Source organism: Pelecanus crispus, chromosome 3 (genome assembly GCF_030463565.1).
Source record: "Pelecanus crispus isolate bPelCri1 chromosome 3, bPelCri1.pri, whole genome shotgun sequence".
Classification (NCBI taxonomy): Eukaryota; Metazoa; Chordata; class Aves; order Pelecaniformes; family Pelecanidae; genus Pelecanus; species Pelecanus crispus.
In genome coordinates, this window is record NC_134645.1 from 35417265 (window position 1) to 35442848 (window position 25584).

General features: G+C 36.9%; 1 protein-coding gene across 1 annotated transcript in view; it reads left to right on the plus strand.

The window, feature by feature from the left end:
- USH2A (usherin) overlaps positions 1–25584 on the plus strand; it is a 398473-nt gene that overhangs the window by 237072 nt on the left and 135817 nt on the right. The window contains exons 38-39 of the mRNA XM_075707636.1: positions 18217–18367; positions 18540–18682. Of these exons, the coding sequence (XP_075563751.1) occupies positions 18217–18367; positions 18540–18682 (294 nt within the window). The remainder of the gene's footprint in view (positions 1–18216; positions 18368–18539; positions 18683–25584) is intronic.

Consider the following 25584-nt stretch of genomic DNA (forward strand, 5'->3'; position numbering starts at 1 on the left):
TCTAGGACAATGTACATTTACTTTACTATGATGTTTATTATAATGATTCTTTGAATGCCATACACTTCCACTGCATGCTAAATTATGAGTATAATGGTAATTCTACACTGGGCTGTGTTCAGTGCCTTCACTTACTTTCTAAATCATTAAATGAAATCTAGATGCTACTAAAATCAGAAGGAATTTTATTTTTTACTTCAGTGGCCAAGATTTCACTTTGACAGAAGTTTTGCTTGATCAAAGAGTGAAAGAGGTCTCATCATATACAAAATCACAGCCTTTTAATGAATGTTAAAATGTAGCATTCTCTTTTCAAGGATAGCAAAAAAGCTGTTCCAAAAATTTGCATTGTGGGGAGTACTTCATGGAGCTTAATGGAAGATTGTGTAAGAGGGAGAGTGATAGACGACAAAGGAGAATTCCATTTTGAAGTTATCACAGGCCACTGTTTTTCAATTATGATAGAAATTTTCTTCCAATAAGCATTTATTTTGTTTCATTTTTAATTTAAAATGTATTGCACATAATATAAAGCACACTAAATCTTTAGTGTTACCTGATTGAATATATCTTAATTTCTCATCAAGCTGATTTGCCATGCTTAAAGTCAACCCTTAAAAAAAAAAAAAATCTTAGAAATAAGGAATATATTTTATGTAAGCTCTTGACTAAAATTGCAGTGCAGGTTCAAGAGTTCTTGGAAAGATTAAAAAAATAAAAACGGAATCCAAATGTTAATCCATAAATATGAAACTTTCTTTTGACCCTTACTCTGTAGTGGTCTGGAGTTACTAATGGGGTTAGGATTTCAACTCTTAATGGGACTTGGTGCATTAGTGTTTTGTATGCATGGAATTCAGCATTCAGTTTAATAAGTGGTTGACATTGGTGATGTCCCTTAATTTGCTTAAATCTAATTGGCTCTTTTATCAGTCAAACCTGTATGGATTGGCAATTGATCAGAAAGGGTCAGCCATGACTGTGCATGTACTTAAATGCTGGAACCACCAGTTAAAGTCACTGTTGCATAATAAGAAGCTGAAACCATGAGAACAAATGATCTTCAGAGTCGGAAGGCAAAAGAAAGCGGAGAAGTTTTTCAGGATGTTCAAGTTCAGAACAAAGGCATTATGGAGTATATAAATTTTAAATACACTGCTTTTTGCCTCAAGACTTAAAGCTTTTTTTTCCAGATGAACTGAAATCTTGTCTGAAACTGTCTTTGTTACATCAAAGAACTGCATAGAAAGCTAAAAGAGATGGAAGAAGCATAAAAGGGCATAGTTTAAAATGATTAGTGACAAATTTCATACCACAGAGGTAGAAGTAAATTTTTTTGAGGTTTTTTTTTTTTTTAAAAAAAAGAATAAATTTGTTCTATGTATCTTGTCCTAAACTGCTTTGGTAGAAGTTGTAAAAAATAATATACTGGCCAATGCTTCACATTAATTTGAGGATGCCAGCTAGTAAAAGATCTGGAGAACAAATTGGTTTAGAATTAATTTAATTAGGTAAATGAATTTAAATGATATGGCGGATGTAAAATTGCAAAAATCTGTGAGAAAATCTTCTGTACAGAGTCCTTGGTTATATATTTTTCTTCTTAATGAATGTTGTTTCTGATGTAGTGGCACATAGAGGACCCCATTAGTTTAGGATTGCTTTGTAATAAGAGATGGTAAGCTAACAGAAAAGAAGGTTGCAATCACTACTGGCAATAGCTTATACTCTAGTTAAATCCATTTGTTCCCTGCCTTTGACCACAAAAGCCCTAGTATGGAAGGGAATGAGAAGTCCTGTTTGCAGAAAGGAAGAAGATAGATTATGTTAAAAAAATAGGTACACAGAGAGATAGCAGAGAGAGACAGGCTGCTGATCAGATGGGAAGCAGGAAGGTGGAGGCTCAGTCATCACCTCCAAAGCACAGACAGGGACTGGATTCCCAAGTAATGACAAGAGGTATGAAGCTTGTTGTGGATGGTAATTCCATCTGACATGGAAGAGTTGTCTCTGTGTGGTTACTTGTGCCGGGGATTACAAACCATTAACTTGGTGCTGACCTATCTGTGGAAAAAACCTTCAAAGGGTTGATGTATCTTCCCTAAGTAAAACATAGAAGGGAAGATACTCTGAAAAAAAATATTTGTCTAAGCAGTGAAATGTCTGTTTAATGTCTGCCATAATTTATGAAGCATGTTGTTCATTTATATGCTCTGTCTGTGATTTGCACAACGTAGGAATATCTAGCTGTGAAAGATGTCAGATTTTGCCTTGGACTCTTAAGCACTGCCCTTTGCTGGTCCCTTGTTTGCATACAGGACTTTGCATGCCTCTGCCTACAAGCTTGGGCCAGTTCTCAGCAGGAAAAAGTGAGCCTGCATCCTTGTAGCTATTGATGTTTGTTCAACATCTACAGCGGATAACGTCCTGCAACAAGAGGATTTCAGCCACTGTTAGTTTAGGTAGCAACACCTCTGAGACTGGTTATTGAACCACATCATAGGATCATTGATCTAATTATGCAAACAAATAAGAACCACATCATACAACTTATATTCACATCTGAAAGCATTTGCTCATACAAGTTGATCACTGAAGCCAACAGGCCTCCTTAGAAGAATTAATATTCAGTAAACAAAGCAAACTGCTGCTTTTAGGACAGAATTATTTAGGAAGGAAAATCAAACCTGAATATGCTGGAATTTTCCCTGTGAGACAGGTTTGGTTTTCCATGATGCTCATTAACAATCACACCATCAAACTTGTTTTGAGAGAATTTCCTTTACTTTAAATTTCAGGTATTTCCAAGAGATTAGTTGTTTTTCTCATTTCTCTCATTTTTTCTAGTTTCTCTGTCTTCTCTCCCCCTCCCCAACTTAGACTAAAATCCAACAGGATTCTTTTTGTTCTGTATCTTCTGTTTCTTTTTCATTTTTCTTCTCTTACATCCTCTTATGTCACTTATTCTAAAGGCAGAGTAGTAAAAATGGAATTTAAAAATGGAAAAAAATAAATGAAAGGTAGTTTAGAGGAAAAAAAAGCTTCTGGCATCATTCTATTTTATTCATTGTGAAAAAATTATATTTAAAAAAATTCCAAATTCTCAAACACTTGCATGATGTCTGTATAGCTTCAGAATAATATAATCTCCAATTTTGACCAAGAACAGGAAATGTTTCAAACAAAATTGTTGCAAACAAGTCAATGGAGGTGGGGTGGGGTGTGCCAGCAGGAAGTTCTTAATGAAAAATTGTGACCATATCTTTTGTAGGGGTAGTTTAAGAAGAGAGCAGGATAGAGTAGGGAGGGGGAAAGAGCTCTCCTACATGAGAGCATCAATGACCTAGCTAATTAAAGAGTGTCAGTGGCAAGCTGTGTAAATTGTCCGTTCCAGTTCCTTTTGTCCAGAAAGATGATTTCATGGGGATATAAGGGTAGGACTGCAAAAGTGTTTGTGTGGAAAACTGGGAGTTGTTCTAATGAAACAATAATTCTTCTCTAACCTCTGCAGTATTGAACTGATTGTCACTTTCATTAGTTCTACTTTCTTCTTTTATTCCCCTCTCCCAGTCTGTTCAGCACATCTTTCAGTGAGCTCATACTGTGTCTATTCTTGGTTTTGGGTGGGTATTTTGGGTGGCAAGAGAAGAGAGAAGTAAGCCTCATTCCTGAAAGGTTGTGTCTTCAGACTCCGGCAATGGGAGGCACAGAGGTGCCCGCTTTACTGCTCACTTTTCTAATTTGTAGCCAGTTGGGGCTCAGCCTAACTCCACACACCATGAAGGACCACCTCAAGGTTGCTTTAAATTGAACCTTGTGTAACCTCATAAAAGTAGAGATCACCGCAAGGCAATGACACTCCAGCTATCTCTTTTTTAAATCTAATTGCTTCTTTCCCTTTGCCCCTGCACCCCATCCTTTTGGGGCTAGGCAGATCTCCCATAGTTACAGCGATGCTCTTAGAATGTTCCAGACATAGGACAACTGTAGTTGTCAGTTCTTAGGTTGCTTTCTGTCTTCCAGAGCTGCATGAAACAGTTAGGGCAAGAAGATCAAAACTGCAATTTTAGCTGCCTAGAAGAACATAGATGGTTTTGCTTGCTTGGGGAGTGCCAGATGAGAAACGGAGAACCGTGCAACAGCTTGAGATAGCCAATTGATCATCTGTAAGCAGGCAATTAACCTTGTTGTAGAGGTCTCACTCCAGGTCTTTCCAAAACCTTAGCCTTAGCATGATGTCCAGGCAGTGCTTAAGATCTCTTGGAAGAAATTTGCAGTAGAGCAGATTCCATGCTGGAAAACTAGAGCTTGATTATACTTCTGAAAAACAGAAGAATGTGTAAAAGTGGGAAAAATCGGCTGCTGTGGAATTTAGCAGCAGATCATTATTTAAAATGATTACCTATCACCACATAAACCTATTTCAGACCAATTTCAATTGTACATAAAAAAGGACACAGTTTAGATGAAGTATGTAATTTTTATATAATCTTAAGCCTATTTATGGTGTTTTTTTTTTAATTCTATGTAAATCTGAACTAGACTGTTCAGTACTCTAATTAAAGTCAACATTCTTTATGTAATAAATTAGGTTCTTCTGTTGAAGGAATTCTACAATAAAATGACATTGAAATATCTAGTGAAAACATACAGAAGACATTTGAAAAATCACACCATGATTTTTGTCTTTTGAACCATTTTCCAGATATATGCAAATATTAGGAATTGGATCAATTTTTATGTTACTTAGCTACTATGATTTGCACTGCTTTTCTAAAAAGCTCACTTTATTATACTTATTTTTGACAACTCCTGCCCCTATAGTTTCCAGAATAAAATGGCATTTTCATTAATTGTCAGCAAAGGCAAATGTCTGTGGGGTTATTTTGGGGGGAATTTTTGTTGGTTGGGTTGTTTTTTTTTTTTTGGTCATTTCATTCTGTATTTTCTGCACTTGAAGCATCTAGATTATGGAAGTTAGCCTGCTGATCATAAAGCACTTGAGTAAAATGGCAAGGGTTTTTTTGAGCTACTTTGCACAATTGAGGAAGCTTTGAAGTTCCTCTGTTTGTAATGAACTCTGTAAGCCTCCAGCAAAGTTCTGTCACCCTGTTACATATCCATCACGTTTCCATATTAAAAAAAAAAAAAAAAAAAAAAAAAAGCTTAAGGGGGAAAAGTTAAGGGTCTCTTAAGATCTTGCTGAGGGTGAAATGTAGATGGAATCAAATCACTATTCTTTTCCTCTCTTTAGCTGGGGACAAAACCAGAGAAGATCCTTCTTAAACATCATGGCCATAAAAGTGCTTTTGCTTTTTTTGCTGGTTTCCTTTACGGTTAAGAATAACTCCTATTAACTCCTATTTGGGAGTTTTCTGTGTAGTCTGGAAATAGATCTGAAATTGAATTTCAAAAAATCTTAAACTTTGTATCTGAATTCTTAAAACGCTTTGCAGAATTAAAATATTTTTCGTCCATATAGTTACATTATTTGTTCTCATGGTGGTTTAAGTTTGACTCTTCCCTACTTTTTCCTAGTATAGTGCTCCTCATTATGTAGCAGCTATGCAGTTGTCTTTGGGCTAATTGACTGAGTACCTAAGGAGAAAAAAGCTTCTCTATAAATACAGAAAAGAGAGAAAAGGGAAGTTGAGTGAGGATCAGTCATTAGAGTCACCATTTCTTCTCTAGTGTCCATTGTTGTTGTGTGCTACTCTCTTTCTTACAACAAAGGCAACTATAAGAGTCTGTAGCCCTCAGTGATTCCTGACATTTGACAGTTTTTCCTTACTGTGCTTTTCTTTCGGAACATCTGGTTTTGTGTCTGCAAGCACATGCAGATGCACACACACAAGTATGTGTATGATATATTAGTATATGCATGTTCATGCATACATGCTGGATTTTTGTCTTTTTTCTTTGGATCTGCATGCAGGTCTTATTTATTCTTCTGACAAAGAAATACTATGCTTTTAGATTAATTCCAGGTTAGTAAAATAAGAAAGAAAGGGAATTCATGTATTTCATGTTATGGTGGGATATGTCCAATATTGAATTATATTTGACATATTTACTAATTCAGCTTTCCAGTAGGCTTCTGAATTGACTGAGGATTGTTATTCCTATTTTACAGAGAGGTAAAAAGACAGGCATTTGTTAGCAAGGGAAGGTAAAAGAGATTTTTGTATTCACCATTGTGCTGAAAAGTATAATACACATGTCAGAAAGTTTGTCAGCCTCTCTTCTTGTCCCTCAGCTTAGACTGGGGGATTGTCTCTCCATGAAAGTTGTCACCATACTTGAATGGGGCCACTGTGTACATAGAAAATACATGAATTCAGGTTGGCTGATTTTAGATTATCTAAACAGCTGTAATAGAACATGCAGAAATGAAAGAAGTTGAGTGAGTGAAGAGATGGCATTATATAAAGAATACTTCTCTTTTCTCTACTTTTCCTTCCACCAAAGTTGTGAGTGCTCTTACATACTAAGAAGCCTATTTGAGAGGGTTATTCTTAAGAAATTGATAGTGCCGTCCAAAAAATTCAACAGGATGTTCCTGATGGTTGTAATCTGAATTAAGCATCCGTAAATTTTCTGTGATGAAGATTTAGCCTTTTCTGCCTATGTTTTAAAAATGAAAAAAAGGAGAGGAAGTTTTCCCTGCCTCTCTACTTTTTGACAAATGATTGAAGAAAATCTGCACTGTAGAGAATAAGTATTGCCAAGGTATTTACTTCACCTCAACATATTGTGAATTGTATGTGCAAATTTGAGTAAATGCTGTAGCATGTCTTGTGGCACATAAGGCAAAATACAGTCAGCCTGGCTTGAGTTTGAATAAAACATGATGGTGTTGCGAAGACTTCTAATCAATTAGGCCACCCAGTTTTGAACAAGAAGACAGTAACCAAGGTATTTTCAGTAAAAATATTTGGGAACAGATCATGCTTTGTGGTATATTGACACATTTCCACCAATTCCAGTGGATTTATGTGTTCTTCAGCATTATCTGAGGAAAAGACACCAAGAGTTAATTCGTATAAATGGTTTATTTGTTAAACATATCTAGAACAGGACATTAACTGATGAGTAGCTACTTAGTAATGCTGTACGAACATGCTTATGTGGATGGGTTGGGTATAAAAGGTTGTAATCCTTTTACCCTATTCATCAGGTAAGTCAACTGTATATTTTGCATGGATTATTTCCATGTGTGAATAGGCTTGTCTGAATTGCTTTCTATTCACCTTAAATATTAAATATTTTGCTTCAGTGGATAACACCTGGATCATATTTCTGTCAATTGAAATGCTATTTTTAGTGGGGGACCAATCCATAAAAACAATTAGGGATTTTTGCCACAGTTAGGTGGAACGGAGGTGTCACCTTTCATATTCTGTCATAGTTTATCTCTGTTAGAGCACTGGCCGAGAAAAGGAGATCTGGATTGTTCATCCTAAAGTGACTACCATTCCCATCTCCCACTTGCCAGACAGCGTACTAATCTCTGGGTTCATAAGCAAGGAGGGCAGGAATACAACCCATCTGTTCTGTTGAAACTCCACTGCGGGGAGGGGGGCCGCGGGGCCACAGGAAGAGGGCTTATTTACTGGGGGAGAAGGCAGAGCAGGTACTACTGCAACCCAGGGCTAAAGACACTTCTCTGGTCAGGGTGGGGCAGTGTACATGTCAGCAGCAAAAGGGCAAGAGGAGCAGACCCTGAATTCTGGGCGTTTGTGGATCTGGACGCATGTTGTTCATCAGTGCTGATACTCAGCATGAGCACCAGAATGTGATCCTATTGCTATTTCCTAATACAGCTTAATTTATTGATACTGCAGCTGTTGAACTAGATTGTAACGTGAAGTGACAGCCATAGCATTGCAGCTGGCAATTTTGAGAAGTGATAAGAATTCTTGTTTACTCTGTAAATGTGATAGTTCAGATTTGTCTGCCTCGGCCTCATGTGTTACATAAGAGAATAATATAGAGTGTTTAGTTGTTATTTTCCTAATTATAATAGTTTTATTTCCAGAACTACATTTTTTATTCTGCTCTTTGCCATTGTGCAGATTATCCCCCTGAGAGTTTTGCGTGTTGATCGATGGCAGGATTTGGTTATATAGGAAAAAACACTCCATACTGTTAATGATGACAGATACAATTAAATTAATTCTCTGCTGTCTCCTTTGATGTACACAGATTTGCCCCATTAATATTGATGGACTTTAGAGTCACAAGCACGTGTTGGGAGGGGAGCAAGCCCGTCAATGTTGTATTTTGCTCTTTGTGGAGCTGACTATATCACTTTATGTCTAAATGTAAGGAAAGCTGCTGACAGTTTTGATATATTAAATTATAACTGAGAACTAATTCAAGGATCAAAGATGCTCTTTGGGAGAGATCACTTTACTGGTAGGAAAAATCATTACCTTTTTTCCCAGTCTCATATATTTGTACTGTATGTCTTGGAAATATCATTCCCTACAGTTTCTGAATCTTGATGTTTAATTTAACACAAAGGTCTTTGAGCAGCACAATGAGAGGGGGGCTTCTGCTAGTAAAACCTCGTAGAAGGAAATTGAAATGTACGTGTTTTTTCTCATTTATCAAAGAAGTGCAAAAATCTAAACTGACATTTTATATCAAATGAATTATGAACTGTGTACTTTGTACCTAAGGGAACAACAACTAAATTAGACTTTTGTTAAAAAGAGAGAGAGAGGAAAAAATAGGCTTTTAATAAAATATACAGTCATTTTTGGTATTTTGTCTGAACCTGACATATTCTGTACTTTGCAGAGGAAAACTAGAGAATATAGGCTACTTCAAAGGCCATATGCTTTGAATGCCTTAGTGAGAATTGAGAAACAGGTTAAGATAACACACAAACCAGAGTTACTACTTAATAAGTATTGTTGCTTTGATATTTTTGTTTTCAGCCTTGTCCAACTCAAGTGAACAGGAAAAGATAATGCGCTTTTTAAAAGCTTGAGGATTGGAGAAAAGTAGTAAATGTTTTGGGTTTTGGTTTTTTTTTTTTAACTTCCGTTTATGAGAGTATGGTTGCTACTGAAAAAGACTTCCAGGGACCAAAATTTTAGAAGACACTTGATTGAGCTATAAGAGGTAAATTTTCAAAGAATTATATCCTCAGTATTTTAAGTGCATGACTTCCACTGTCTTTAGGTGAACAACACTTCTTGCAAGCAAAGAGGAGACTCCCAGTCTGTAAAGTTAGAGTTTGTAATGTTTATGAGATTTCGTACATTCCCAATTTCTGAATTTCCTTCACGTCTTTCAGTGGGAATATATTTATTTCAGTGCATTGACATAGAAGACACTTTGATATTGTTGTGATAAGCACCTACACCTTAGAGAAAATGGGAAATGAGAAGATAAAATTCCATGGTTTCTTTGACAACATATTCCCTAGTGAACTCCTATGGCACTTTTTGATGTATGAACAAAATACTCAAGAACTAGTTGCTTTTCTCATATGTCATATACATATATTTTATAAAGATATATTTCAGAAGATTAGATAAGTTAGAATGTACAAAAGCTTTCTGAAACTCTGCAAGCTCCTTGCAGAAAACAATGGTGTATGAACAGTGATTGTGGGAATATCATACCATGCATACATCACAAAATCTGAAACACGAGACCAGCTATGCTTGTAGCTTTAGTATTGTTTTATATCAGTACCATCAGGAGACTAGAACTTAAACCAAAGCTGTAATGAGATGTATTAATGATGGCACATCTTCAGCTGAGATATCCAAAAGTACTCACACCCAAGGAGGCAGTGCCTTGGTCTTTGCGACCTTGCAATTCCCAGTAATGATAGTGTCATCTGATCCTTTAATATAAGTGTCTGCTGTGAGGAATGGTTTATTTATTGGTATAAACAATGGGTGTTTTTAGTTAAAAGTAAGGTGATTGTTTTTCCTCATTTATAACTAAGATTTTATTTTTATTATTCAACAATAGTGGTTTTCTTTTTCTAAATGTTCTCTCTATTTATAAATCATAGTACTATATAGTATTCATTTCAAAACAACATGTAAATGCCACTGGAAATGTGGCAGTGTAAATGCACTTTTTTCTGTTACAGAAAGGGAAGGAGAAGAGGTGGCAGCTTGAAGGGGTGCAGTGGTTTGGCAGAGCCATGACAGAGAGCTGGTCCCCTCCAGGCATGCTGGAGAGTCAGACTTTCTGCTCGTGCTGTCTGTGGAGGAGGTGAGAGGGATCGGGACAACAACTGTAGGTGGGAAGAATCACTTTCTTCTTTCTCAACACCTGCCTCCCATTTTCCCTATAAAAAGACATTAACTATGACACAAGTGCTTTTTGTGATTACATGTATGGCATAAAGAAGTTAATCAGCAGGTGTGAACCAAATCCAGCTCTGCATTGCCTGGATTACTAGGAGCAGAAACTGTGAGGAAATCTCTCTTCCTCCTCTTTCTGCAACTAAGGAAAGAATCTGAGGGGGGAAATGTCTGTTATGGCTTCAGTTATTTCATGGCCAAAAAGGTAGTCCAGTGACCTGGATCTCGCAGATACCTGTAGGACATTCAAGATGCAATAAGACTGCACCACCCATTGTGCATAGTGGCTCCCTAACACCAGCTAATCTGTCATCTTGTCAGATCCATGTTGTATTTATGGACATTCTCAAGCTTGGATTCCATCAGAGATGGTGGTGTTTCACACCATCCTCTATGTACTGCAGAGAAATTTATAGGTAAAAAATAACTACAGGTAATCTGATTGCAGATCTCATTTATTTGCAAATGCAAGTAAATTGTTCTCCAGTCTGTACATTTAGGCATATGTAAACTGATGCTTCTGTCAAAATGCACTTCAACTGGTAACACTTCAGTTTTCTGCCAGCAGGGTAGACTGTTCTGTCCACTGGCACATTCATACTGCAGGAGTGCACGTAATTTGAACCGGGAGACTTCTTATCTAACATAACATTCACATCTTTTCTAATATCTCACTTCCTTTAGCATACAGTTGTGTTGCTATGTTTTCTTAGTTTCTTTTGCCACATTGAATGGAGATATAGCAACAATGATTTGCAGAAACCACACCCACTTGTTCAAGTAGAATGCTGCTTCCTGGTTTTCAATATCCTATGTTATCCTTCTAGTTTCAGTCATAGAATAAAACAATATTAAAAATTAATTTTCAGCAACTTATGCTTCGGACTGAGGCGTATGCTTCTAGTAACATCACCACCTCTGTGCCTTTTCCTTTTTCTTTGTTCCTTCTTCATCTTTTATGATGTTAAGTGCCCCCTTAATTGAATTATTAGGCTGAAAAAGAGTTCATTGGGAAATCATCTTGTGCATCTTCTTTCCTCAGAACCATAAGTTGTCTCATTTCTGGTAAAACATTAGTTTAGTCCGATGGAGATTTGAAATCTTTCTTGCAGCAGTTTAATCCCATTACTCTATGTCCTGTTTCCCAGGACACAGACATTCTCTTTCTCTGCAAAACTTCTGTGAAGTTTAAGATTCCCACATGTCCATCCCTTTGCTCTTCTACTATTCTTTAAGCTACATAGGTTTAAACTTTCTTTCCTGGTCTTTTCCCAACCATCACTGATATAATTTGCTTTTTTTTGTTGCTTTCAGGAATCCCCTATTTCCAGAGCTATCTAAGAACTGTTTAGTTTCAAACATGAAGTAAAAGGCTTAAAAGATAGCCTGCAGGTCTTTGAAATTGTACCATCAACATTAAGAAAGAAACTTGAATTTAGCCAAGTGTCTCCTCACCAAAGATATTTCCATCAATGTGGAAGCTAGCATACCTGCTTCTGGTTGGTAGCTCTCTGCCTGCAGATATCAGTTGTAAGGGAAGCTGCAAGATTTTGAAGATGATGTCAAATTCTTTCACCCCCTCCCTTTCAAAAAAAAAAAAAAAAAAGTTCTGAAATTCATCTCTACAGCTGCTTCATGCAGGAAGCTGAAGCTATTGCATGAAGATAGGCAGGATCTTGTTCCCTCTGCTCTTGCTACATCTGTTCCCCTAAGTAAAAAGAGGGAGATCTGGTAGTTTCTCAAAGCTACTTCACAGAGATATTTCATTTTCCAGTAATCAGAGTCACAATGAACCCACAGGAGCAGTTTGTTTAATTGTGTTTTCTGCCTGATTTTGTAATAGCAATCCTTTTTTTTTTTTTTTTTTTTAAATTAATTTTGTGATATGACAGTTATTGGCTAGGCGTCCTTTTAAACAATCTGATGAATAATTAGTTTTACTGGGCAGTTACAAATTCCATCCAATGTCTTTATTACAGGTATTAAAATCATTAATCATTCAGCTAATTGCTTATTGGCATTCTTTTGTAGCTTTTAGAGTTTAGCAAAGTTCTTGCTGAGTAACATGGATAAACTTCTATCTAGCATAAGGCAGGTTACTTCTTGTATAAAGGTAAAGGTGACAAATCTTTAAGACATTTTTATACTGTTCACCTCAGTAAAATATAACACTTAGGAAAGGGGCATCTCTTACACATTTTTTTACTTAAGACCCATATCTGGATTGCAGATATTGAGGTTGTACATGAAGAAAAGTTCATTAAAAGGAGTGGGAGGGTCTGATTTTGGTTTTGCCAGAGAGCAGTATGCATGAGGAATAAGTAAGCCTGCTCTGAGATTTCAAAAGACAATTGTCTTAAACTTCAGGTCTGCAGGTCTTGGAATAAAGCCTGAGTTGATTTTCAGGACACTACTGAAATTGTACTCTGCAGCTTGGAATACCAAATAGTGCAAGTGGAGGGAAATTTGCAGTTAGAGCTTACACACTGAATCCAGATAAACATAAATTTCAGATTTTTCAAACTTCTTATTTTCATTTTTCCAAGTGATATTGTGCCTTACAAGTAAAGTAACATTAAAGATTAATGCTAAAAGTGAAAAGATTTATAAAGGCACTTTTCAAATGAAATTACTATTATAGCAGAGATCAGAAGTATAAAACAGGATAGATCATAAAGACAGAACAAGGTATTTTTGTAACCTGTTTATGTTATACTTCCGAAAAGAAAATTTCACGAACATGAGGACAGGTTTAGATTTACTGGGAAGTTTATTGGAGGCTTAAGCTATGCCTTTATGACTGTTGTCTTGCTTTTTCCCATAGCGCGGCTTCCTTTCTTCCCAAGCCCCCTGTGCCAGAGAGGGGCAGGCAAGGCTGCCATGGACCTTTCACATTTTATGTTCCAAAGTGCATGGATGTGTGTTGAATATGGGGTGTATGTCCCTGGTATATATATTATTAGATGGAGATATATCTGTAACTGAAAACATATATCAATGAAATTATAAAATTAAAAAGAAAATCCAAGAATACTCTATGCATTCTTTAGGCATTGAGCAGGTAGAAAACAACATGGCTGAACATATATATTAAATGAAAAATCAAGAACAACTGTGTGTATTTACTATACACTGAGTAGGAAAGATAACTGGGAAAAGAGGGTTAAAAACCAAACCGGAGTAAATTTCAATGAACATGTGAAGATAAGAAAGAAAAAAAGCAATCTTCTGCTTTGCCAACAGATGAAGGTGTATAACTAGCATGCCCTTCTAGTGATGACATGTGGCCCAGCATCGTGGCCTGTCTTTCAGTTAAATGAAATAAAAACACATGGCCATGTTGAGAATTATGGAGAGTGCAATGACTGGAATTATCTGGACTGAGCAAACAACTAGATAACAGGCATACCTGGGAAAATCAGGAGAAACAAATGTCAACGTGCAGAACATATTGCTATAAAAAGTGCTGTAATGAGATGTTCTCAGTATGGACACCTAAAATAGAAAATGAATCAGGAGTATCTAAACAGCCACTGCAATGAGACAAAGAAATGGGGTTTGTGAATTGAACCTGGAAAAGAGTGAGAGTAGGCATGACTGAGAGACATTCATTTAAAGGCAGTCTGACTGAAACTTTTCCTTGCTGTTAAGGCACAAACTGTGGAGAGCCTATTTTCCTCTCTGTAGTTAAATACCTGCAGTTATCATTTGCATACATGTGTATGAAAAATATTTTGATAAGATGCAAATGCATCATCTGTGCTAAATATTTTACACGTGCAGATGTGGCAAAATGTAGAGTCACATTTACATAGCTTCAAACTCTTCTAGCTGCCTATCTGCAGGTATTATGGGTACAGCAGGGCCAATATATCTGATCACTGTTGAAAGTGGTGTCACTTCACTTCAAAGTTGGTGTGAATTTACACCAATTTCATAGATATCAAATCGAGCTCTACTGGCTTTTCTTCCTCTTATTAAAGAGAAATAGTGCAGACATTTTTATAAGTAAATAATAATTTATTGTCCTAATAATATTTCACTTTTAATAATCCTACTTAAAGTCTTCTACTTTCAGAAGATTTAAATTTCAGATATATCCTTATGCTAAATATAATGAATACCTCTCAGAAAAATGGGGTTTCAACACAGAGTAAACATTTAAGCACAATCATTTAACACAATGCTTGCTGTCCTAAAATAAACAAATACTTACAAAGCTGACTACTAGTGCATATGTTGTTTAAGATAAGGAAATTGAGGCAAGCAGTTGAAATGCTTTTCAAAGCCTGCTTAGCACATTAGTGGCTGAGGAGGGATCAGATCTTTCTTGACTCATCTGCATGCACCTGAGTATCTGGAATACAGTATGTCATTTTCAGCTTGAAACAGTCTTCGGTTTTTATTATTTTGTGGGGCTGTTTATGAATTCTTTGATTAAAATTGACATCTGATTAAATATTTTATTCTGCCTTTGTAGTCTCTTCATATACAAAGTGTGACTTTCTGCCCTGCTAAGTGAGGATTTACTGGGCTAGATGTTGATTCAGTAGGTTGCAAGTGGAGTGGTTGCCCCCTGAGGGTCATATTAAAGCTTGAGGGGAGCTTTTTGAGCAATATTGCATCTTAAAGACGATATATCAAGCTGATAGATACATGGCTCTTCTGTTGAGAAATTCGCAGTAGAATTATTGCTGGTTGCCAGTTATTACTTGGGTAGTAAGGAGTCTCTTGGGAATATGGATCGGATAAAAAGGGTTAAGCTGAGGGAAATGTTACACTGAAGACCTTGGTGATGAGGAATGTTTGAAATAGTCAAAGGATGTTTTGTGTGCAATTTAGAATTACCATTTTTGGGGGGGAGTGCTCTGTAGTTTTAATGATCAAAGCATGATTAGTTTAATAGAGCACCTTTCTCATTATGACTCAGCAGAGACTTGGCAATTTCTTTGTTGTACCGTCCTGCCCCCCTGCCCCGTTCCTTTAGAAGCGCAATACTGAGGGCACTTGCTGGTGCATAGCTGAAGACATTCTCTGTGAGCTACAGGAAGTCTTTCAGATTAAATAAATTTGCTGTATATTCTAACATGTTGGTTTGAAAGTAGTTGGCTAGGCTTGTTCTACAGGTCAGTTGACTTTCACAGAAGAGATTTGTCCAAATTTTCTACTCCTCCCTATGCTGTGCTTTTGTTGGTAGAAGAGATTTGAACATTTAGCTGAGATTACCTACGCCATTAAAATAACATCCACACTGTGAATTGTTATTGACATTTAGACAGCTACATCTTTGTTTTTTGATGAACATTCCTGTATCGCTATAATAACCACCACTATACATACATAAAGCTTAATCGGAGCTTTTACTTTGTAGATCTCCGAGAGCTTTACAAAGAAGGATAAGTATTATTATCTTCATTTAACAGATTGAGAAATGAAAGACAAAGGTGAAGTGATGTGTCCTGACAGAACTGGAAATAAATTTAACGCTTTTACCTCCTCAGTGAGTTGCTCACACTGTCTCCTCAAAAACAATGCGAACTTTGGCTTCCTGGCCAAATTACAGCTCAACTAATTAGATTCATTTTCAGATGTAGCTTTTTTTTGCTGTGTAGAATTTCTGTGTGCACTTAAGCAATTGGAGCATTTTAAGCTACAGACAGTTCAGTTTGAAATGAGGTAGTACCCTGCTTTGAAGGGATATTGAGTCTTTGTGTTAGTGTCAGCTTGTGAAAACACTTTGAAACCCTCTAATTAAAGTTTTTACATTATTTGTGCCATCTTTCTCATGCTGGCTGAGTTTGCCTGCTGACAAGTTCAGGAATCACTTTATAAAGGGATGCCAAAATAATTCATGATTATCTGCAAGTACTGTACTTTACATCCATAAGACTTAAACCCCCTTACTGCACAACTTAACTCAGACAGTAGTTATGTTCCTGCTAAACTGAACAATGTTAAGTGAGGTAAATATATGTTCTCCATTTTGCTCTGAGAGTGAAATTTAATTCATATACAGAGGCATTTGGTGTGCAGGTGTTTGGTTTTGATGGCTCAGCTGGAGGGATGTTGGGGGCTGTTCAAGTTAAATCAGCCATCTTCTTCCCTCTGAGTTGAGGTGCTCACAAGCTCTTGATTGGCCTTGAAGGTGTCGGCAAGGGATTTCCAGACCATGAATTATCTCAGTCTCAGACATCTCCTGGATATGGAAACAGAAAGATTTCAAGTTTATTTGGGGTTTACTGGAGCCTGATTGCCTAGGCCTAGATAGCAGCAGCAGAAGGGAGCATCCAAAGGCAGCCAGGCTGGCTTAAGCCCCAAAATTTTATGTTGTCTTTTTCATGGTAACAGAGGACTGGAAGGGAGTGAGGAAAGCTGGAGATCCTGTACCACTTCATTTTGTCCCCCAAAAAACAGGGGGTTTACAGAGCTAGGGGCCAATTCTCAGCAGTAAAACACCTGGTAATAACTCAGGTACCCCAGCAGTCAGCTTTTACTAAAAATTTCTTATGAGAACTGGCAGACCTTGGACTTAAGGGGAAGGGAACAAGTATTAGATTGGAGCAAGCCATGTGTTTGTGCCTTTCTATGTAATACAATTTGGAGCTGGAGCTGAAGAATTTTGAAACTCCTCAGTCATGAGTATGTATAATCAGAGTAAAACAGCCAGGTGCTAGTTCACATATCTCTGTATATTTATATGTCAGTATAAATAAAAACTATTGTACATGACTGATGACTTTTCTGAGCCAATGCCATCCTTCTGTCTGTTTCAGGGAGAGAATGATTCAGACAGTGTATCACAAAGTCTGTAACTTTCCTCTTAGTGACCTCATATACAGGTGGTAAATGAAAATCATAAAACTTACTGTAAATTACTGTTTGCTCATCTTACAACTTATGCCCCGAGACTTACAACTACAGCTTAAGTTACAGATCTGTGAGACTGTTTTTTCCAATAGAGAGAAGGAAGAAAATAACAGCAACAAAAAATTTCTGGTGGAAAGACCAAAGAAAGAAGCAAATAGTAACTACCAGACCATGAAAAGCAAAACTATTATACAAGAGTTTAAATGACAAAGGTAGTAACTTTCCAGTGTTTTAACTCTCTGGAAAAGAGCTACAGAGCTACAGCTACAGACGTGCATTATATATAAAAGTTCCAGATGTGTTTATATACAGAAAGTTTCTTCAACAGATTGTTTTCTTCTCAAAGAAAAAACAAAGCTGTAAACTCAAGGGTGCAAATTGGCATAGTTCTTTTTACTGCATGCAGTGAAATTTGCAGCAGTTAAAGGTCATTGGTGGTATCATAACTGGCAGATTTTGATCTGCAGTTCCTGGACTTCATAAAAATTAATTTCCTTAACAAAACAGTGGGCTAGAGACTGACACTTCAGTGAATCTATTTTGATTTCTACCTAAAGACCTTTTTCCCCTTAAAATTCCTGCTGTTTTCTTTTAAAATTATTATTAATTTATAAGGGTGAGAAGGTATTTGAATGATAAAAAGTCTGATCAATTTTACTTTTGCTAGCTAACATTTCTGTAAGCATTTCTTTAGCTTCTCAGACTGGCAGAGCTGGGCACAAGGAGAAGTAGATAATGTTTGAACAGGTGGTAGAGAATATGTTGCTTCTGAATTACTTCTGGTGTTTGGAGGCTTGCTTTTAGCAAAGTGGTATTCATGTAACTATTGGAAAGAAGAAAATAAAGAAATAGCATCATTGTTCAGTAGTGAAAATGTTAAACTAAATGGACCATGTTAACATTGCTGTTGATCCTGAGGAACAGTTTTTCCAGTATACGGAGCATTTTGTTTCCACCCGGCATATGTTCTCCATGGTTTTCTCTGCTCTAATTCATCCATGTTTTTCGACAGCTCCAGATGGCGTGATGCCTCCAAGGCTTTCATCTGCCACTCCGACCAGTCTTCAGGTTGTCTGGTCTACACCAGTTCGCAACAACGCCCCAGGCGCACCCAGCTACCAACTCCAGATGCGGCGGAGGCATTCTGCTGGTGACATTTTAGAGTACGCAGACCATAGCAAGGCCACCGTCAACTGCTGAGCAAGAAAAGTCCCATTATCTTGAATATGGCTCGCCATTAGGGTGGCTGGTCTTGTTACAAGACATGTAATGTTTTAGTCTTTCTTTAGGTGCTGGGATGATTAATAATGTAACTTACGCTGCTTTTCTTTGCAGTTTGCTTTCCAGCCCTACTGCTTCCTTACAACACAGGGTCAGAGATCTTCAGCCGTACACTGAGTATGAGATGAGAGTGGTTGCCTCCAGTGGTTATGGCAATGCTTATAGCAACTGGACTTCAATGACTACAGCAGAGGACAGTAAGCAGTCTTGTCTTATTTAACTCCCTTTAGCAGAAAATATAAATAGTTCAGCTGCACATAATTTCTTTTGGTTATCTATCTTTCTCAGTTAAATAGCAATAATGTATTTCCTTCCTGAATATTAACTCCTAAGGGATCAAGTATCTGTTGTCTTAAATTTTCATAAAACATGAATATTTAAATATATACTTTATGAAGTCGTATCTTATTTCTTTATATAATATCCCTCCATGCATATGTGTTCATATATGGTTAGTTTAAGATACGCTGGTAAGTACAGCTTTGTAAGTGGTATTCCTTTATATTCAGGGACTTGATTCTGATTTCAGTCATATCAGAGAAAGTAAGTTGAAGTTAATAGTATATGACAGTTGTCTTGTCTCTGTGTTGAGAATACCTAAGGTGTACCACAGCTGAACAGAACTTTTCTTTCCCAGTGATCTTTGTTAATTCAAAGTGGTGATCTACTGGTCTGAAATTGAGTTTCTCGTTGCTAGTCCCATCACTTTCCTCATTAATAGTTCTACATTCTGCAGACTCACGCCACACAATTTGTTCAACAGTCCCTTGATTTAACAAACAGGTATCAGCATATAGGTACAGCCATTTAGTTGGCAGAGTAGGATTTTGCACCTGATACTATACGTAAGCAGAAACATATGACAAAACTTGAGCTTGTTGTACATAATGCATATGCAAAATACATAATTGCCAGCTTTTTTTAAGAAACTGAGCTATTAGTTTTCTCTTACAATGTAGCAGGATATCTAAGAGCACACTTTTTGGAAAATTCTGTTGTTTTCAAATATGTTCTTTGCTGCTTTTTTTTTTTTTTTTTAAAAATCAGTAACAGATGACCCCATTGTACCAAATTTTAGAGAAATTAAGTATTTTCTGAAGACATTTTTCCTGTTATACCCTGTTTAATAGGAAAGTAAGTCATTCTGAGCAGGAAGAGGCGGAGGTGGGGTGGGGGGTGTTTCATTACTGTGTTGCTTTCTCTGCCTTCACACCAGAGTACCTTGTGGTCTTACTCTATTTTACACTGATATGAGATCTGGATTTCAGACCATAAATTCAGCCTGATGCTCATATGCAATTGTTGTAGCAGATATTCAGTGCTGGTGACTCAACTTCATTTTAGTCCCTTCTCTAAATGGATAACTGTCTATCTCGAGAAAACATCCAGAAGAAAACATATGTTCCCACAACTGTAAAATTTTTTTCTTCGAAGCTGGGCAAATAATTCACAACAGAAACTTATCTGATAAATCCGTTTAAACTCCAAAGGTATAAATGCTTCTATGAACACATTACCTGTAAGTAATTACCTAATAAAAGTAAGTTCTGAACTTGGTCTTTACATACCGGAGATGTGTTACCTACCTGTGAAAATCTTTGTTGAGATTCAATTCCTTTATTGTAATTGTTTGTTACCAAAAGTGGATACAATATTATTAAACTCGTCTACATTCATGGTCTATATGCAACCAGTTTCCTATGAGTATTTTGTTCAAATTGCAATGATTATTTAGTTCTGGTGGGACAGTACACATAGCATTGTTTCCCTTTAGATAGGAGGAGCACAGAAGTGCATTTAACAGGCATCATTTGTTAGTATATGTAAAAATTATTTTTTGTACAAAGTAGTAGGTGTAGAATTTTAAAATCCTCTTTTGGGGAGTGAGGGATAGGGCAGAAGGCCTACACAGGACATGCATTTGTATATAGTCGTCTTGAACATATACGTAGAAGTTGCTTGCTGCATAGAACTTGGATGGTCTTTGTGCGCACTAGCATGAAATGCTACCCTCTGCAAAACCTGGCTGCAAAAATGTCTTAAGTTAGCATGGAAGGTAGATGTTTGTTGTGGTTTAACCCAGCAGGCAGCTAAACACCACACAGCTGTTCGCTCACTCTCCCCCTCCCCAGTGTGATAGGGGAGATAATTGGGGGAAAAAAAAAAGTAAAATTCATGGGTTGAGATAAAGACAGTTTAATAGGACAGAAAAGGAAGGGAAAATGATAATAATACTACTATACAAAATAAGTGATGCACAATGCAATTGCTCACAAACTGCTGACCAATACCCGGCCAGTTCGTGAGCAGCGATTGCAGCCTCCCAGCCAACTGCCCCCAGTTTATATACTGAGCATGAAGTCATATGGTATGGAATAGCCCTTTGGTCAGCTTGGATCAGCTATCCTGGCTGTGTCCCCTCCCAGTTTCTTGTGCACCTGGCAGAGCATGGGAAGCTGAAAAGTCCTTGACAACAGCTAAAACATCAGTGTGTTATCAACATTGTTCTCAAACTAAATCCAAAACACAGCACTACACCAGCTACTAGGAAGAAAATTAACTCTATCCCAGCCGAAACCAGGATAATGTTGCCAAAGGAAACTTAAGAACAAGAAAAGAAAAATATAATGCCTCTGCCAGTGTTTATGCAATTAAAATATTTTGAGATTAACAAACAACCCATGTCTTCAGCTCTGATGCTGCATCTTGTTCCTTAGCTTAAAACAAACTTCTGTAGTTCAGTTATAAACTCCATGTGTCCAAGGGGAAAATTATTTTCCTTAAAATGTCCTCTTCCATTTGCATTAATACTGCTAAAGAATACATGCTGACATGTCCCCAGTATCTAACCACTCTTGTAATTTACAAAAAACCCCAACTTTCAGTGGTGACAAAGGACTCTGGTTTTGATGTCATTGTGGAGGGCTGCCATCTGTGAAAGGATATTCAACTCAATTGCTTAAGACTGAATGATTGTCATTGGGTATAAGCAGTATTTCTGTCAAGGTTTCAATACGTTTCTTGTAAAACTGCCTGTACTGACAGCTTGTTGCAGAAGTACACTTAATTCCTGGCCCTGCTAACCAATAGACTTTGACTTTTTAAAGTACAATTTGACAGTAGAAATATCCCATATCTCTTACTCTGTTGAAATATATGTGTGTACACATGTTCTTATTGAATTTTATGCCGTGTATTTTTTGTTTCACCAAAGTATAAAATATCTGTAGGAATAAAATACATGCATGTGTGTGTGTTTATGTGCACACACACCTGATAGCAATAGATATAAATCGACACATCCACTTTTGAAGTCAATAGAGTTCTACTAATACAAGTTGATGATTTCACAGTATATCTGCATATTATATTTTATTTATGATAAATATTTAGTAAACTAGGAGGATATTAGGCATGATTAAGGAATAATTAGCAAATGCTGCCATAAAAATCTGTTGTTACTGATAATAAAATGTCTTAATATACAGATTAGTAGGTTTGGGGTATTTTTTAATGCAAGAAAAATGCTGTAAATAATTTTCAAATACTTCCATTTACATGAGTGTGGCACTAGTAACTGATTCCATGCATTTTTTAAAGTCTAACCTGCCTGTGCCAGATAACAATAATGTACATATCCTATGAATATTTTAAAACCTGCTAAATATGTGTTAATAAAAGATGTTTGTTCCAGTGATCTTGGTCAGCGTAGCATCAGAGTGTTTACTGTCAGACAAATAGAAACAGTGATGAAGTTTCTGGATTAGATCTTGTTTTCAGTAACTTGAACGTAAATTTAAGATAACTCTCTTGCAATCAATGTAATCACCACTGAACTGAGAGGTCAGTATGTACCATTGAACCGAGAGCAGAATTTCATGCATTGCATTCAGAAATAAAATGAAAATGTCTAGATATAAAAAAAGAAGATATCAGTTAAGTTTTTCCCTTTGTTATGGCAAGTCTTTGAGCTATCTGAGAAGGAAGCTGTAATGAAGCTGGTTATAGTTACCTGAAGCTGACCCAATGGCAGCTGCTGCATTCTTATGGTGTAGCTTTATGATTCGCAAAATTATACTGGCTGGTAGCAATCCACACAGTGTAATCTTTGATCAGAGGAATAGTTCCCAAATGAGAAATATGCTTTTCCTAGTGCTTGAGAAAATCCATCTTGTTTTGGACAAGTTTTAAGCTAGCGAAATTGCTACTTTAGAGAAAAGCTGCCTGGTCCTTTCTTTTGTTTTGAATGTCCCAGAAACTGTCTGCAGTCCAATGGGTTGTGTACAGCAGGACAGACATCTTGGTCACCAGCATGTTCTCTACACTGACTACATTTCAGTCCCATGGGTCAGTGTATGATTCCAGTATAGAAAGCTCTTACTGAAGCTGTTTTATAAGTGCCTGGCTTGCAGTAGTTGAGAGAGAAGGTTTTGCGAGTTGCCTATTAGGCAGTCCAATTTTTTATTTTTTAGTTCTTACATAAGTGACTGCAAGTCCATCTTTTTTTATATATAAAGAAGTTATAGGCCAGTCCAATGTTTATTCACAAAAAGTAATGTGAAAAGTACACAGTAGTCACTTGAGATCATTATGTATGGAAGTTGCTAGGAAAAAAAAAGGCAATTTAAAAAAACAAAAAAAAAGAGAGCTCCTGCAAAGTATCAGCTGAACAATTTCTTGACAAAACAGGGAGCGTTATTCCTATCATACAGAGTGCTATGGTGTGCTCCTCTGGCATGCTTACCACAAAGCTTTGGTTCCAGGATGAGGAGGCCTATTCTCTTAAAGCTTCCTTATGTAGACAATACAGAGGCAATGCAGGACAAGAAGGTAGATGATGCAGTTCTCAGCTTTTGGAAGTGCTTGCTTTCTCTGCCGATTATATTCATTGTCTGAGAAGACAAGTGTCCTACTTTAGCTATGTAAGCTAGCTCCATCTAATTTAGGCATATAATCTAATCCATGGTTAGTTGATGTGAATGTGGTCACCTGCGCTCAAGAAAGGTCAATGGGAACTGAAGCAAGAGAAGACAAAACCTGGTGAGGTGATAAAGGGAAGAGAAAGTCATGTGAAATACATGACAGGGCAAATAGCAAAAGGACAGAAGAACAAATTAAGCTGAAGTAGTATTGTGGCAGATATGATACAATGATCGTATGATAAGTAGTACAAACAGCCCATGCATGCCCATAGATGATGAATTAGAAGTTTCTTAACTGGTAGGCTGAGGTTCTGGAACCAATGTGCATTTGGAGCAGTAAAGGGCAAAAAGTCTGAATACTCTGAAGACGGCTCTTAATATGTATTTGAAGGGGTTCATATGGACTGCATGTCATTGCATGAACAGCTTAACTACTTTTGAGTTCTGTGATCTGATGCGATAAAAGATGCCTGTGGCCCCTTGTGCTCAGAGCTACACAATTTGGCTTTTCTGCTGGATACATTTGGTATTATATGAAAGACACCACTTTTTGTTAATATGTTAATATGTATTCATTGTCCATGTTCCTGAAAAGAGTAGATGATTCAAGAATAAAAAGGCACAGAATTTCTATTCTGCTTAGTGAGAGAGTTTCCCAGCAAATCAGGTATTTCTCATTAGCTTTAAAGGGCAGTAGTCCAGGTACATGTCTCAATATATTAATGAAGGTATAGATCCCCCCGAAAGACATCCATGAGAGTATAGCTCCTCACTCCCCTGGTATGTACAATAAGTAAACAAATGTGTGGTTCTAGTCAGGGAATTAAAAAAGATGAATGACAATTTTCTGCCTTCATTTTAAGTCAAGTCTGAACTTTTGAAGCAGATGAGCAAAATAGCCTGCCATAAAAGATAATTTCATTTGCCAAAATGAAACTACCTTCTAGTATTAATGCTGTAATGAAATGGTTTGAAATATGAACTAAGAATCTTAAGGAAAAAGATGCCCACTGTTCCCATGTTCAGTAGTTACTTCTATAAACAATTACATCCATGTAAAAAGCTTTATGATTTTATTTTCATCGTTGTCAGGCTGAGCTGTGTAGCTGTCATACTTTGCAGGCTTCCCTCCAGTGACAACCACATTGACAACATGTTATACTCCACATTGATTTTACAGTTAAGGAGCTGATTGTGATATATAGGGATTTTAAGAATTCAGCTGAGAGGCTGACTTTTGCCTTTTATCATTCCATTAAAATTTTATAACCATCTTTTTCATGTCATTTCATCCATGAATTCTTACTTTAGAAAGTGATAGCTACTGCTGTGAGCATAACTTTTCTCATGTTCAGAGCTTTTTATTGTATTAGCAAACTATCCCAATTATAGTTAATACTCATGTTTTACATAATTGTGGTGACCCTTTCAACCAAGCAGTTTCGTGCAAGTTGATTTGTATATAGAATTAGATGATTCTGCTTGCCATTTAAAAGGAAGCTACACTGAGTGAGTGTTGGGGACCAGGATTTAATGCTTTCCCATCCAGTGGGGCCAATTAAGCATCTCTCAAACGTCTTATTTGAACTCAGAGAGTCTTAAAAGTCTCTCTTTTAAAAGGGCAGTAGGGAATGTGTGGGTAGGTATGCTAGCTACCAAAATACACTTTTTTGAGGGGAGGGGGAGGGACTAGGGGGACCCAAAGTTTAAGTTTGACAGCTCCTCCCATACATTACAGATTGTCCTTAAGGAATACGTCTAAACTCTGGGGGGGTTGAAGCGCAGGTTCAACTAATTACCATGAATGTTTCACCTGTCATGCCAGCAACTTACTCAGTAGGAATAAAAAGGCTTATCCGTTCCCTCACAACAAACTGCTTGATTGTTGTGGGGGTTTTTTGTTTTGGTTTTTTTTTTCTCCTGCAGAAGCTCACAGTACAATAGCTTATTTATGAGGTATAATTAGATAAAATGCATGTTTGTAGCTTAGTGGTAAATATTATCTCTTTCAACTCCCCTCCCCCATTAAACTAGAATTTGCAGCGACTTGTTTTCAAGGTCTTCAATTCCAAAGCAGATTTTCCTCTTTCCCCTTCACCCCAACAAAATATTCAGTTTACAGAATATACATCTAATCCAGGTTTACACCTCCACCTCTCCATATTTCAGTGAAGTCT